At 39.9% G+C, this 14,808-nt stretch overlaps 1 protein-coding gene across 1 annotated transcript in view; it reads left to right on the plus strand.

Annotated features, from left to right (window-relative positions):
• The first annotated feature begins 170 nt into the window (after window positions 1–170).
• Window positions 171–14,808, plus strand: part of LOC135466286 (symplekin-like) — a 32,390-nt gene continuing 17,752 nt past the window's right edge. The window contains exons 1-15 of the mRNA XM_064743702.1: window positions 171–344; window positions 2,378–2,449; window positions 2,986–3,039; window positions 3,315–3,388; window positions 4,294–4,420; window positions 6,082–6,188; window positions 7,287–7,350; window positions 8,709–8,860; window positions 9,275–9,372; window positions 9,657–9,811; window positions 10,652–10,744; window positions 11,210–11,371; window positions 11,790–11,948; window positions 13,011–13,104; window positions 14,684–14,754. Of these exons, the coding sequence (XP_064599772.1) occupies window positions 255–344; window positions 2,378–2,449; window positions 2,986–3,039; window positions 3,315–3,388; window positions 4,294–4,420; window positions 6,082–6,188; window positions 7,287–7,350; window positions 8,709–8,860; window positions 9,275–9,372; window positions 9,657–9,811; window positions 10,652–10,744; window positions 11,210–11,371; window positions 11,790–11,948; window positions 13,011–13,104; window positions 14,684–14,754 (1,572 nt within the window). The 5' untranslated portion in view covers window positions 171–254. The remainder of the gene's footprint in view (window positions 345–2,377; window positions 2,450–2,985; window positions 3,040–3,314; window positions 3,389–4,293; window positions 4,421–6,081; window positions 6,189–7,286; window positions 7,351–8,708; window positions 8,861–9,274; window positions 9,373–9,656; window positions 9,812–10,651; window positions 10,745–11,209; window positions 11,372–11,789; window positions 11,949–13,010; window positions 13,105–14,683; window positions 14,755–14,808) is intronic.

A 14,808-nucleotide genomic window follows, 5' to 3' on the forward strand; every position in this document is an offset into this window, starting at 1 on the left:
ACGCCATTTATTCACTGATTGTAAAAAGGGTAAAATTCACCGGTCCCCTTTATTAATCCAACCATAATGCCTTTCCACATTACAGCTTGTTGCTCAGAAAAGACCAGTTCGTAACTCGGAGTTCTCGATTATCGATAGACGTCGCTTCTTCACAGCTTCCGGAAATAACATTCAGAACTTGGCTAGATGAATGAAATGTGACTTTGCCGGCAAAACTGTGAGATACAGATTGGCCTGTTCAAGAACCCTGCAAGATGGCCACAGATAGCCGGCGATCCACGGCTGCTCAGTTCTTCATGGAGGAAGACGCAGCCGCCGGAGATTTAGTTTCCACTTATGATAAAGTATGAATAGGTCTATATGTATTTGTATAGCAACACAACAACAACAACAACAACATCGAATGGTCCTCAACTTCATGTCTATCACTAGTTCCGGAGAGAAACTGTTTCGTATGTGTCGGATTGACGGTAAGGAACATTTACCGCATCTTCACACGCGCATGATAACTTCCCTAGCGTAAGTCAATGCCAACTAAGTGGTTCCGATAATGAACTAACCTGTTCTGAGTCTCCCCCAACCAAAAACGATCGATGACAACCGCGAAAATTCACAAAATAAATACATTTTCAGACTTGTAAAAGAAAATCTACTCGCCCAGTTGGCTGGTTCCCTCCTAATTCATCGAGCTCAATGATCTCCCTCGATATTTAACATTCTCACATTGCCTTGTCAGGCGACCAACCAAATGAATGTCAGAAATATAAAATATGGAGGTAGTACATTTAATGTTGTTGAATTAGTTTATTTTGTGAATCTGCGTGGTTGTCATACATCATTTGGGTTCGGCGAGACTGAGAACAGGATAGTTGATTATGGGGACCACTTGGTTGACATCGATTCACTCTAGTGAAGTTTTAATGCGCGTGTGAAGATTTGGTAAATTACCCTTACCGTTGATCTGACACATTTGAAGCAGTTACTCTCTGCAACTCTCCGATTTAAGGGTTACATTCCACAACTAGTCTATCACTGACTCTGTCACATGATATTGGTCAGCATATATCAGCGCACGTCTCGGTTGGAATTACGCTTCTGACATTCATCAATTTATTTTGTTTTTAATTCTGTATGTATAGCAAATTTTCTTCTTCCACTTGACTACAGAGCAATAAACATTTCATTGACTGATAGCTTAGACACTTGTATCCTCCCTTGAAGGTTTTAGTGGAAGTATTACTGAATCATACACAATACATGTATTCACAAATACGACATGTTGCTCTTGTTACACACAGTGCACCATCAACACTTCCTAATGCCATGTTGGCATTTTTTACGGTACAGTATCATCTATTTAAAAACAGAGCGATTTTCCAGACACGTGCACACCTTTCAGTCAAACAAAATCAAAAGAAAAAAAAATTCTTTTACGTCTTGTTACTTCATCTTTTCTATAGAACCATGGAACTTTTTACAAGTCCTACATGTCTGAATTGCCTAGTAATCCTTATGTGTACCTAAATGCAAGGGTCATCTTTTCTTAAACACATCCATGACAGTTGAAACAGTACCTGTTAGTCACGAAAAGTGTTATGATACAGTCATAGCATTTTATATATTGAATTCATGTGGTTCACATTTTTGACACACATGTGGAAAACCTACCCACCTACATGTATACTTATCTAGAAATTTGGTACTGGAGTAATACCAATTGTGTTAAGCATTGGTCCCCGTCAGCCAGTTTTTCTGAAGAGCAGCTGTTTCAAACTGATGAAATTGTCTAGTTTGAGCAGCCATAATCTTTCACATTGTACATTATGCTTATCATTCAAACCTCACTGATAACGCTTTGAGCCTCAGCTCAATGAGCAAATTCAGTAATTTGTACATGTTTTCCAGCTTATCACTTAAATGGCCACCGGCAGCTTAGAATAATCAACTACACGGAAATATTGTAACTAATGTGTGACGTGGACACAATGCCTCACATGTTATGGTGTGTATTATCTTGTCCAGATGTGACATTTACTCGAAAAAGGTTTAAACTGTCAATATGAAAACGATCTCCTTTGTAATAAGTTACTTGTAAAAATGTGTGCCATGTTTTATATGTATAAATTAGGTATATACAGCTTTTGTGGTTAAAAAATCAATAAAGTGTCAGTGCAAGAAGTTTAAGACAGAGTGCTCAGGAGTTTAATTTCCCACCTCAGTTTTTCCAGTGAAGCTGCTGTGAAAGCAGGTCCTCAGCCATTATTTGACAGTGTGAACGTATGTGGACTGTTGGTGAATTTAATTTCTCGGATTGATTTGTGAAAAGATAGTTTGTTCTGTATAGTCTTAGATAAATTTCATGTGCTACATTTTCCAGGTGGTTGAGCTGCTGAATGAGGCATCATTGCTTCAGATGAGAGACACTCAGAAAATTAACAAACTCAAACAGGTAAAATCAAACTAGAAGACCATAAATCCTTTCCTAAAATATTGAGTGATTAGCTGTTAAGTTTTAACTTTCCAAGTGTAGTGTAAAAAGTGAGTGTGCATTCTCTGATCCTGATAGTGTAAATGTTTCCCTACATGTAGATTTATTTATTCAGTTATTTATTTATTTGATTGGTGTTTTACACCATACTCAAGAATATTTCACTTATACAAAGGCAGCCAGCATTATGGTGGGGAGAAACCAGGCAGAGCCCGGCCTGAAACCCACGACCATCCATAGGTTGCTGGCAGACCTTCCCACTTACGGCCGAAGAGGAAACTAGCACCCTACATGTAGACAGATTTGCAGTTAAATGTCCCCCACCCCCTTCCTTGTCCAAAAGGATCAGGGGACTCGTGGGGTGGGGGATGTTAGTACTTTGGGATGATGGGATGGGTCCTTCCTTTCATCACCTCTTGTATCTTTGAGCAACTACAGTTACCAACAGAAAGTCATGAAATTTCCTAAAAATACTAACGGTTAAATTTTTTTTTCAGGTTCAACAACTTATTATTCATGAGGACCCAACATTACTGGATAACTTTCTAGATGTAAGTATGAGGATGTCTGGTAATAGTTAGATTGGGAGTATTTTGCCGTAGTCACTGTGGGAGGGAGGGCTGTGTGGATAAGATCTTGATAAGTTCTGTGACGGAATGTGCTGATCAGTAACTTTTTGACTTACATATTGTATGCAACATTGTACAGATACAAAAAACATGATTGCTTTGCAAATGTGATTTTATTCTTACTGGAATAAAAAGTTCCCTAAAACTGCAGTAATTTCTTCTTATTCAGAAGTTGTGCGTGTTTAATGCCTTTGTAGGAGATGTTGGTGTTCCAGTCTGACAAGTCGGTGGATGTGAAGAGATTTGTCATTGGCTTTATGGAGGAGGCCTGGTTTGTATTCATCTTTAAAGTTTAACCATATTTTTTTAAGCAATATGTGGTATTATTATAATTTTTTGCCCTTGATAGGAGTCAACACCAGTGACCAATGTGACAGAAAATTTGACTTGATTATATGAATTTATTTAGGTTGTGTCAGAATGCCTGATATTAGTCTGTTCATATAATTAAGACGTACATCATAGAGAGAAAAAACAGAGCAGCAATAACAGTGTGATAGCTGGCAAATGGTCACATGCAACTGGTGAAATACAACCTCTTGTCAATTTACCTCAGTTATGGTTTTGTTCTAACTGTTCATGTAAATGCTTAACAGTAGCAGATTACATGTCCTAGCTCCATGGTTTAAGGAGAATTAAGTAAAAAGAAAATGCAGTGATGTTAATTGCAGTCGTCACTGATAACCATTGGCTGACAATTTACAAGATCACTTACAGTTGTAGTCTAGTCAAGCTCCTGCTGCAGGCTAAAATATGGCTTTATTTTATTTATTTGATGGGTGTTTTACACCATACTCAAGAATATTTCACTTATACAAAGGCAGCCAGCATTATGATGGGAGAAAACTGGGCAGGACCTGGGTGAAACCCAAGATCATCTGCAGGTTGCTGGAAGACCTTCACACATACAGTGTAGCTTTACCTTAGTAGGGGTGTCAGGTACGTGGTAAGGTTTGCACAGTGGCTCATTTGAAATGGTTTTAGGTTTCTTCTTCACTCATGTAACAGCCCTTGCAAATGAAAAATTTGTTAATATGGCAAAACCACCTGATAATGAACACTAAAATCCACAGTAAACAATGTCATTGACATTTATTTTAAGGCATCGTGGTGATCTAAACACAATTGTAGAAAACAAGAGGATAATGTTAAGTTAAAATCTGTTTAATGTTCCAGTAAAAAGGACAATGAGATCCTGCCCAAGGTGGTGCCCATTTTGAACATGTTGCTGTTTGAGGAAAACGTGAATGTTCAGAAAAGAACTATGTTATGTCTGGGGCAGCTATTCAAGGTCATAGTGCAGGTAAGGGCCTTGGTATCTGGCAGACAAGTCCTGATTCTGTAGATCATTGTGCAGGTAAGGGCCTTGGTACCTGGCAGACAAGTTTTGATTCTGTAGGTCATTGTGCAGGTAAGGGCCTTGGTATCTGGCAGACAAGTCCTGATTCTGTAGGTCATTGTACAGGTAAGGGCCTTGGTACCTGGCAGACAAGTCCTGATTCTGTAGGTCATTGTGCAGGTAAGGGCCTTGGTACCTGGCAGACAAGTCCTGATTCTGTAGGTCATTGTGCAGGTAAGGGCCTTGGTACCCGGCAGACAAGTCCTGATTCTGTAGATCATTGTGCAGGTAAGGGCCTTGGTATCTGGCAGACAAGTCCTGATTCTGTAGGTCATAGTGCAGGTAAGGGCCTTGGTATCTGGCAGACAAGTCCTGATTCTGTAGATCATTGTGCAAGTAAGGGCCTTGGTACCTGGCAGACAAGTTTTGATTCTGTAGGTCATTGTGCAGGTAAGGGCCTTGGTACCTGGCAGACAAGTCCTGATTCTGTAGGTCATTGTGCAGGTAAGGGCCTTGGTACCCGGCAGACAAGTTCTGATTCTGTAGGTCATTGTGCAGGTAAGGGCCTTGGTACCTGGCAGACAAGTCCTGATTCTGTAGGTCATTGTGCAGGTAAGGGCCTTGGTACCCGGCAGACAAGTTCTGATTCTGTAGGTCAGTGCACAGATAATAACTCTGTATTATTATTTTTTTTTTTTTTGATTGATGTTTTACACTATACTCAAAAATATTTGACTTATATGACCGTGGCCGGCATTATGGTATGCGGAAACTGGGCAGATGGTAGTCCCCAACCATCTGCAGGTTGTTGGAAAACTTTTCCACCTACAACCAGAGATGATTCAGGCCTCAGATAAAATCTGGATCATGGGTGTCTAGAAATGAAGGTACCAATACAATATACATATGGCCGTGTAGGCCTTGGTTGTACAGTGACAGCACCAATAATTGAGGCTGTGACTATGGAACATGCTCCATGGAAGTTGTACCTCACAAGAGAAATAAATTTTTGCGGAATTTTGATTTGTGGATGATTGGTCTACTAAATGGAGTTCTTAGTGACAAAATTGCAAACAAAATTGAATTGACCAAAGTATTCATTCACAAGATGACAATTTGCATTAATGTGTTTGTTTCGTTTAATATTGTAAATTATTAGATAACTAATAATTTATGTGTGAGTTAGTGATGAAGACATTGTGGGTTCTCTGTGGCCGAGGTGGTAGCATGCCAGCTTGGCGCAATAACCCAGGAGCCTCTCAAGTGCGGTCGCTGTGAGTTCAAGTCCAGCTTATGCTGACTTCCTCTGCTGCCATACCTGGGAAGGTCTGGCAGCAGCCTGCAGATTGTTGTGGATTTCCCCCGGGCTCTGCCAGGTTTACACCATATTCCTGGTTGCTGTCTTATGAGTTAAATATTCTTGAATATGGCAGTGAAATAAATAAATAAATACAGACATTGTATTTGAGATCGAAGATATATGTGAGCACAAAACTATGGCATTGGTTGTCTTCATTAACCAGTCAGAAGTGTTGAGCTCTACCTGTTAGTACTGTTATCACTTTTGTGCACTATAGCATTGTGTGGATACACTTGTTGATGATTGGAGCATGTGCTTGTTTCAGTGGATAGCTAAGGCCAAGAAGGTAACAGACATGATGCGCCAAATCTGGGAGATGATTAACCAACTGAAGACAAAAATTATATCAAATTTGGAATCTGAAAATGATGGGTATGTCTGATTCACTCTGTTTATTTCTTACTGTATACAGGCCTCGACATAAGGATGAAGGAGGGGATTCTCTTGGATTTTCAGCCAGGAGATCAAAATTCTGATCACCCCTACAGAGGTCAAGGGGATTAAGCGATTCCCTCGATTGATCACCTTAAGCTTACATAGTTTGTCTAATCTTGTATCGTGCATTCTTTTTGCCGACTTTTCTGTATTCCAGCGGACATTACCCTGTACAAAGGCATGGGAACCCTAAACCCACATATTAGTTTCATCATCTGATTACGGAAAGGTCTTGTATCAGTGCCTGTATTTCATGGTACATATGTTCATGTTGCCGTGTAAAGATAATGGGCCCCAATGTAAAAACAGGTTTGATGGTGTTTGAAAGAAAACTAATACAGAGAATTGTCATATATATGTCTTGATTTTAATAATATTCTTTGATTGATTTTAACGTGGTAATAGCTTTAATTAAAATATTAATCATTAAATTACAGTCGATATTCTGTTTCTAAGTCATTTTTCAAACCATGTACGTCCACAAACCCCTCAGAGGTATGAACATTTATTTGGGATTATGAAACGAAACATTTCATTGGTCACACAATTTTCGCTGAGCCAATCATAGGTCACATTAAATATAAGTAGTCTACGCTCACCGGCGCAAGCAGCCATTTTCATTTTACCAACATCGGTGATGAGTTCTTTTTCTATTTAAACGGGCATAAAGTTTGTGCAGATTTTCCTGTAAGTAAAATAAATTTAGCTATTTGTAACCTATGGAGAGCACATTGTACTTGCCAACACGTGAAATTATCGTTCCCCTGGACTTTACGTGGTGATCGAAAATTTGTTCCCCTGAATTTACGTTTAGGAGACCGACAGATGATTTGATCACCTCTTATGTCGATGCCTGTATATATTAAATACTAATAATTTTACAATCTGCAATGGTGCCACTCTGATGTCAGTAAATGGAAAGTTCCCCCTAATAATCTATTTAAATCTCACCTCTTTATTGTGGTGTGATTTAAAAATCTGTCCAGCCTAGGTCTGTGTCTGTCTACGTTAAAGAAGCTTTTTTACTGATTTCAGAATAAGGACTCATGCTATTAAGTTCATGGAGTGCATTACCCTTGTGTTGACAAAGAAGACCCCCGTAAGTGACAAGGATCAATTTGCTTTGCTGTGAAATACCTCCATCTGAGTGTTTGTGGCTTAGAGTTCCATCATGTCAAAATCATTAGAAACAATTCTAGGATCTGAAAGGTGGAATATTAAAGTCATGAACAATTGATTTTTCTGAGAGGTTATAAAACATAAGTGTCCGAGGATTTATTTTATTTAAAGTCAGATCAGTCAAGCAGTAGCATATGTGTACAAGCTCTGTTAAGCTTTTCTACTGATAACAATAACAAGCAGTTATATTTTTTACACAGTTATATAAAAATGTATGTAAACATTAAATTTATATATTTATTTATTTCATTGGTGTTTTACGCCGTACTCAGGAATATTTCACTTATACAATGGTGACCAGCATTATGGTGGGAGGAAACTGGGCAAAGCCCAGGGGCAGACCCAGGACCATCATCAGGCTGCTGCCAGATCTTCCCACGTATAGCTGGAGAGGAAGCCAGCATGAGCTGGGCTTGAACTGAAAACTTGGTGAAAGGCTCAAGTGTCATTGCGCCATGCTGGCCTGCTAGCCCCCCGTATGTGAACACATTGCAGGTGTAAATACATGTATTAAGAAAATCACCAAAACTAGTACCATGGTACAGAGGTCACATAATACAATTAAAGAATCCTGAAATTTATTGCATGGACGAGAATATTTAAGAATTTATGTACAAATTGTACATTTGCATTGCCAGCCTCCCTGTGAATTATGTATAGATTTGACTAGGCTGAGAGTTTGCATACCGCGTTCAGTAGTTCATTCCAAATTTTCACGGCTTGATTTGACCAGCCATGCTTTTTATTTCTTGTTCTCAGTGTTTTCAGTAAGTTGTGACTTCTGTAGCTGATGTGTGATTTTTTGTCAATAATATACCCAAAGCTTTGCTTGTTCCAAAGGTTGAAAGTTTTGTTGGCAATTAATTCCATTTGATATACATTTAAGGGGAAGGAATTCATTGGTTTCAGATTTTCATTCGAGCTGTTGAAGTCTTTAAGGTAGAGACTAACTTGAATGGTCTTTTGAGCATTGAAATGTTACAAACTGTTGTAGTGTGAGAGGTTCCAAAAGGTGGAGGCGTTTAAAGCCTGTTAGGGGCTCATGATGTTACAGTAACAAGAAACACTATTTATTGTTAAACGCTTGGGAGAAATATTCTACGTTCTTCCATATTGTTAAATAATTAGAAGAAATGGTGAAGTCAGAAAGGTTCTTAATGCTAAAGTGATATTATGTAAGAAGTTTAGAAAAGTCAGAGGATATGAAGTTGTGTATCAAAATATTATTTATTGCTAATTACAACTGATTGAGCTACATGTGATTATTTTTAATCACAGGACTCTGAGGCTGCAAAGAATGTGCCTGTAATCTTCTCACTGGACCAGATCCCTGAAGAACAAAAATTCTTCAAAGTGAAAAAGCTTGAGGAAGAGGGAAAAAATCATGTTGATACATTGTTACAGTTTCTAGCTTCAGCCCATATATCAAGGTGAGAGACACAAGTTACTTGAATGTATCATAAGACAATAATAATGACATGAATTGTGTGGACCTTCACTGTGGGCTGCCAGCTTTATTTCACAATATCAGATAATGTGACTTTTACAGGATTTGTGTAGTAGCCTTTATCATTCAGGTAGATAAATATTCTGGGAACAAATAATAATTTCCTGTTTGTTGGAAGACCACTAATGTTCATCTTGTGTGTTGTGTATATGTCTATGTCAGATGTAGTCCAGTTCAGGGTTCATCATGTGCTCCGCCAGTTTCCTTCACCCACAAAACCATTTTATGTGCAACAATATGAATAGATATACCAAACTACAATGGACATTCAGTACTTAGTTATAATTATGCTATACACACACCTTTATATGAGGATGTAATTGTGTGATTTTTTCAGCATCAATCTTATGACAGTGATGGGTGCTCTGACTGCTATAGCCAAGCAAAGGCCAATGTTTTTCTCAAGGGTTGTACAGGCCTTTGAGGCTCTACATGGTGAGTTCTGTCGCATAACATGAATTTGTCTCTGTTAGCTTTAGAAATGCTTAGCTACATTTCACATCGATCTGAATCCCGTACCTGCGTTTGTAAACAGATTTATAATCCTTGTAAAATCCAGAAATGACCACAAACAGTTCCTGATTGTTTTTGTGGCAGGTTTATTCATAAGTGAGTTTATAGAAAAGAAAATCAAAGAAAGTTTTTATATATGAACTATTGAGGGCGCTAATACTTGTCAGAAATGTGGCATGGGTTGATTTACTCTTTTCTGTTCACAGTAAACCTACCTCCAACCCTGGCCACATCTCAGGTCAGCAGTGTGAGGAAAAACCTCAAGATGCAGATGTTAGCTTTACTGAGACACCCCAGCTCAGCAGACTACATCTCCCAGATCACTACACTCCTGACAGACTTAGGGGCCACTCAGTCAGAGGTAAGTCACTGTGACACCCAGATCATCAGAGTACATCTATCTTATCACTTGACTTGTGGAAGACGCAGGGGCCACTCAGTCAGAGGTAAGTCACAGTGACACCCAGATCATCAGAGTACATCTCTCTTATCACTTGACTCGTGGAAGACGCAGGGGCCACTCAGTGAGAGGTAAGTCACAGTGACACCCAGATCATCAGAGTACATCTCTCTTATCACTTGACTCGTGGAAGACGCAGGGGCCACTCAATCAGAGGTAAGGCACTGTGACACCCAGATCATCAGAGTACATCTCTCTTATCACTTGACTCGTGGAAGACGCAGGGGCCACTCAGTGAGAGGTAAGTCACAGTGACACCCAGATCATCAGAGTACATCTCTCTTATCACTTGACTCGTGGAAGACGCAGGGGCCACTCAATCAGAGGTACAGTAAGTCACAGTGACACCCAGATCATCAGATTCATCTCCCACATAACTACACTCCTGACAGACACAGGGGCTACTTAATTAGAGGAGGTAAGTTACAGTGACACCCAGATCATCAGAGTACATCTCTCTTATCACTTGACTTGTGGAAGACGCAGGGGCCACTCAGTCAGAGGTAAGGCACTGTGACACCCAGATCATCAGAGTACATCTCCCAGATCACTTACACTTCTGACAGATGTAGGGGCCACTCAGTTAGAGGTAAGTTACAGTGACATCCAGTACATCTCTCTTATCACTTCACTCCTGGAAGATGTAGGAGCCCCTCATTCAGAGATAAGTCACAGTTGCTCACCGTCACTTTATTTTCTTTCTGTTCATGTTTTTATCTATTTCAATTCTTTTGCTTGTAGGTGATGAAAGCTATGCCCAAGCTGGATGAAAGCAAGAAAAGGAAGAGTGCAGATGATGAGCCAAGGAGCAGTAAAAAGATAAAGAGAGAGGAGGTGTGTATGTTAAGCAGACAAAGAAAGGCAGAGAACAAATGGTTACAATGTGAAAGCCCTCACGTTATACTTGTTGTAATTTTTCTCAATTTGGGAAATGAAATGAGTACTAGCATTTTGTTGGAGGTATTCAGTATAATTTATGAGTTTCTGATTGCCTGCATATTATAGCAGCTTTATAACATCTATTTCTTATCTAATAATGTTAATGATCTGGAACATCAATGAAATACTCAATCCTAAGGTTTACTCCTAGGCACACTCCTGTAAAAGTCCTGTGCACAACAGTATTTTTACAGGGCTGAAGTGTTTGGTACGGAACAAAGCTGCCATGTGAACAACATTATGATTTGCCAGATTTGCCAATCCTATCCTGCATGAACTTAAAAATCTTTTCACTTGTGGTGAAATCTAAAACCATCCATATTCGTGTGACTTATACCATGACCTATGTTTTTGTTACAGATAGATGCAGATGATGATGATATTGGGATGACGCCCATGGTGAGTCGGCCTGAGAAACCACCCACTGTTGACCAGAGAACCACTGCCATTGATATCACCGCCGAGGATATCCGCCCAAAATTCACCAATGAAAATGTAGCAGACCTTGTACTCATTAGTATGGTAAGGCTATATGTGAAAGTTAATGTTGTTCAAATACATTGATATTTCTGTAAGAATGTCCTTTTTTTGAAAGTAGCAGTTTTTATCTGGAGGTAAATATATGGGGGATAAGTTTTATCCCATGCTTTTGCAAAAAAGGGATAAGAATTTGAGCCTCTCTGTCTCTCTGTCTGTCTGTCTGTCTGTCTGTCACACTGTGGTCTCTTTGCAGTAACTGCTCCAAATATAGTCCGATTTTGATCAAATTTTGTGCACAGGTTCACTTGTTTGAAAACCTGTCTAGTACATGAATAAGTTTTGTATATTTAATTAATTCTGTGATTCTCAGAGGTAGTTGGTTTCCTTGTTATACAGGATCCACGTGTAGTCCACACATTACCCTCATTGTTACAGATTCTCTTCTTTTCCCCCCGTGCAGGTAATGTTGCCAGATGCAATGCCTCCCCACTTCCAGGCCACCTATACCCCCATAGCCGCCGCGGGAACGGAGGCTCAGATCAAACACATGTCTCGCCTGCTGGCCACACAACTCACCATGGCAGGAATGGGCAGTGGGATAGCAGAGGTGCAGAGGAGAGTGAGTACAGCCTAGATTTGAATCCTTCAATCCTTCACCTCTAGTCTTTTTACCCACTTTTCTTTTTGTGTGAAATCATGTCAGGCTTGACTACCTTGAAATGCTTTGCCCCTTTAATAATTTGCTTGATTCTGAGCGGTCATTTTTACAATAGCTGTTGTGATTTTTTTTCTGATTTTGATAAAATTTGCGTTTAAGCAGTTTAATTCATATATCAGTTTTGTATATTTAAAATGGGATACAAATTCAGTGAATTAGCTGAGCTAAAATAATATGATACATATTATATGAGCACCATTATGGTGTCTGTGTGTGAAAAAATGTAGTAGGTCATATACATGTGAGCACCATTACCATGTCTGTGTGTGTGTGTGGAAATATATAGTAGGTCATATACATGTGAGCACCATTACGGTGTCTGTGGGTGGAAATATATAGTAGGTCATATACATGTGAGCACCATTAAGGTGTCTGTGGGTGGAAATATATAGTAGGTCATATACATGTGAGCACCATTAAGGTGTCTGTGTGTGGAAAGATATAGTAGGTCATATACATGCGAGCACCATTGCCATGTCTGTGTGTGTGTGTGGAAATATATAGTAGGTCATATACATGTGAGCACCATTATGGTGTCTGTGGGTGGAAAGATATAGTAGGTCATATACATGTGAGCACCATTATGGTGTCTGTGGGTGGAAATATATAGTAGGTCATATACATGTGAGCACCATTACGGTGTCTGTGGGTGGAAATATATAGTAGGTCATATACATGTGAGCACCATTACAGTGTCTGTGTGTGGAAAGATATAGTAGGTCATATACATGTGAGCACCATTATGGTGTCTGTGGGTGGAAATATATAGTAGGTCATATACATGTGAGCACCATTAAGGTGTCTGTGTGTGGAAACATATAGTAGGTCATATACATGTGAGCACCATTACCATGTCTGTGTGTGTGTGTGGAAATATATTGCAGGCCATTAGACTATATGAAAGCTAATGTGGAAAAAACAGTGTGATAGGTGCCATGTAATAGCTTTACTTGTCCATTTTAGGCTGCAGAGAGTAAGGAAGACGATGATGGAGGGACTTCCCCTAACCTGGAGGATTCTGGCACATCCCCCAAACAGCTCATCCAAACTGTTGTGGGTAGGTTGGGTGCCTTTATATAAGATCCTTATTGTGCAGAGTGAGACATGTAGTTGTGCTACCCACACTTGTAACATTTCCAACTTGGTGATTGTGCAGAGTGAGACATGCAGTTGTGCTACCCACACTTGTAACATTTCCAACTTGGTGATTGTGCAGAGTGAGGCATGCAGTTGTGCTACCCACACTTGTAACATTTCCAGCTTGGTGATTGTGCAGAGTGAGACATGTAGTTGTGCTACCCACACTTGTAACGTTTCCAACTTGGTGATTGTGCAGAGTGAGACTTGTAGTTGTGCTACCCACACTTGTAACATTTCCAGCTTGGTGATTGTGCAGAGTGAGACATGTAGTTGTGCTACCCACACTTGTAACAGTTCCAGCTTGGTGATTGTGCAGAGTGAGACATGTAGTTGTGCTACCCACACTTGTAACGTTTCCAACTTGGTGATTGTGCAGAGTGAGACTTGTAGTTGTGCTACCCACACTTGTAACATTTCCAGCTTGGTGATTGTGCAGAGTGAGACATGTAGTTGTGCTACCCACACTTGTAACGTTTCCAACTTGGTGATTGTGCAGAGTGAGACTTGTAGTTGTGCTACCCACACTTGTAACATTTCCAGCTTGGTGATTGTGCAGAGTGAGACTTGTAGTTGTGCTACCCACACTTGTAACAGTTCCAGCTTGGTGATTGTGCAGAGTGAGACTTGTAGTTGTGCTACCCACACTTGTAACATTTCCAGCTTGGTGATTGTGCAGAGTGAGACTTGTAGTTGTGCTACCCACACTTGTAACAGTTCCAGCTTGGTGATTGTGCAGAGTGAGACATGTAGTTGTGCTACCCACACTTGTAACATTTCCAGCTTGGTGATTGTGCAGAGTGAGACTTGTAGTTGTGCTACCCACACTTGTAACAGTTCCAGCTTGGTGATTGTGCAGAGTGAGACATGTAGTTGTGCTACCCACACTTGTAACATTTCCAACTTGGTGATTGTGCAGAGTGAGACATGTAGTTGTGCTACCCACACTTGTAACATTTTCAACTTGGTGATTGTGCAGAGTAAGACATGTAGTTGTGCTACCCACACATGTAGCATTTCCAACTTGATGATTGTGCAGAGTAAGACATGTAGTTGTGCTACCCACACTTGTAACATTTCCAACTTGGTGATTGTGCAGAGTAAGACATGTAGATGTGCTACCCACACTTGTAACATTTCCAATTTGGTGATTGTGCAGAGTGAGACAGATAGCTGTATTATCCACACTTGTACAATTTTCAACCTGCTTATTTATTTAGGAGGGGTTTAGCACTATACTCAGGAGCTTTTGACATTTATGACTGCATTGGTATAGAAGGCATACCTGAAAAACGATTTGCCTTACAGCTGGAGCCAAATAAGTGATTGTTGATTTCAAGCAAGAGACTTCAACAGCAGTAAAAGAGAAGCAAAACTTATAAATCTTGTTCAGGGTAAGGACAATTTCAACCTTTTGCTTTAGCCTAGGAATAATATTGGGTATTTGAATCCTTCTCTTTGGTTTTCACGTTACTGAATTCCTGGCTTATATTACACAGGTGGATCTGTGAGTCAGATGGCAGGTAATCTGATGGACATGAAGAAACCTGGCTTACCTATACCTGCTCAGGTAGGTTAATCACTGACGACTGGGTGCACTCATCTTGCCAGTGAGACTTGGTTT

The sequence above is a fragment of the Liolophura sinensis genome, chromosome 6 (genome assembly GCF_032854445.1).
Source record: "Liolophura sinensis isolate JHLJ2023 chromosome 6, CUHK_Ljap_v2, whole genome shotgun sequence".
Taxonomy (NCBI): domain Eukaryota; kingdom Metazoa; phylum Mollusca; class Polyplacophora; order Chitonida; family Chitonidae; genus Liolophura; species Liolophura sinensis.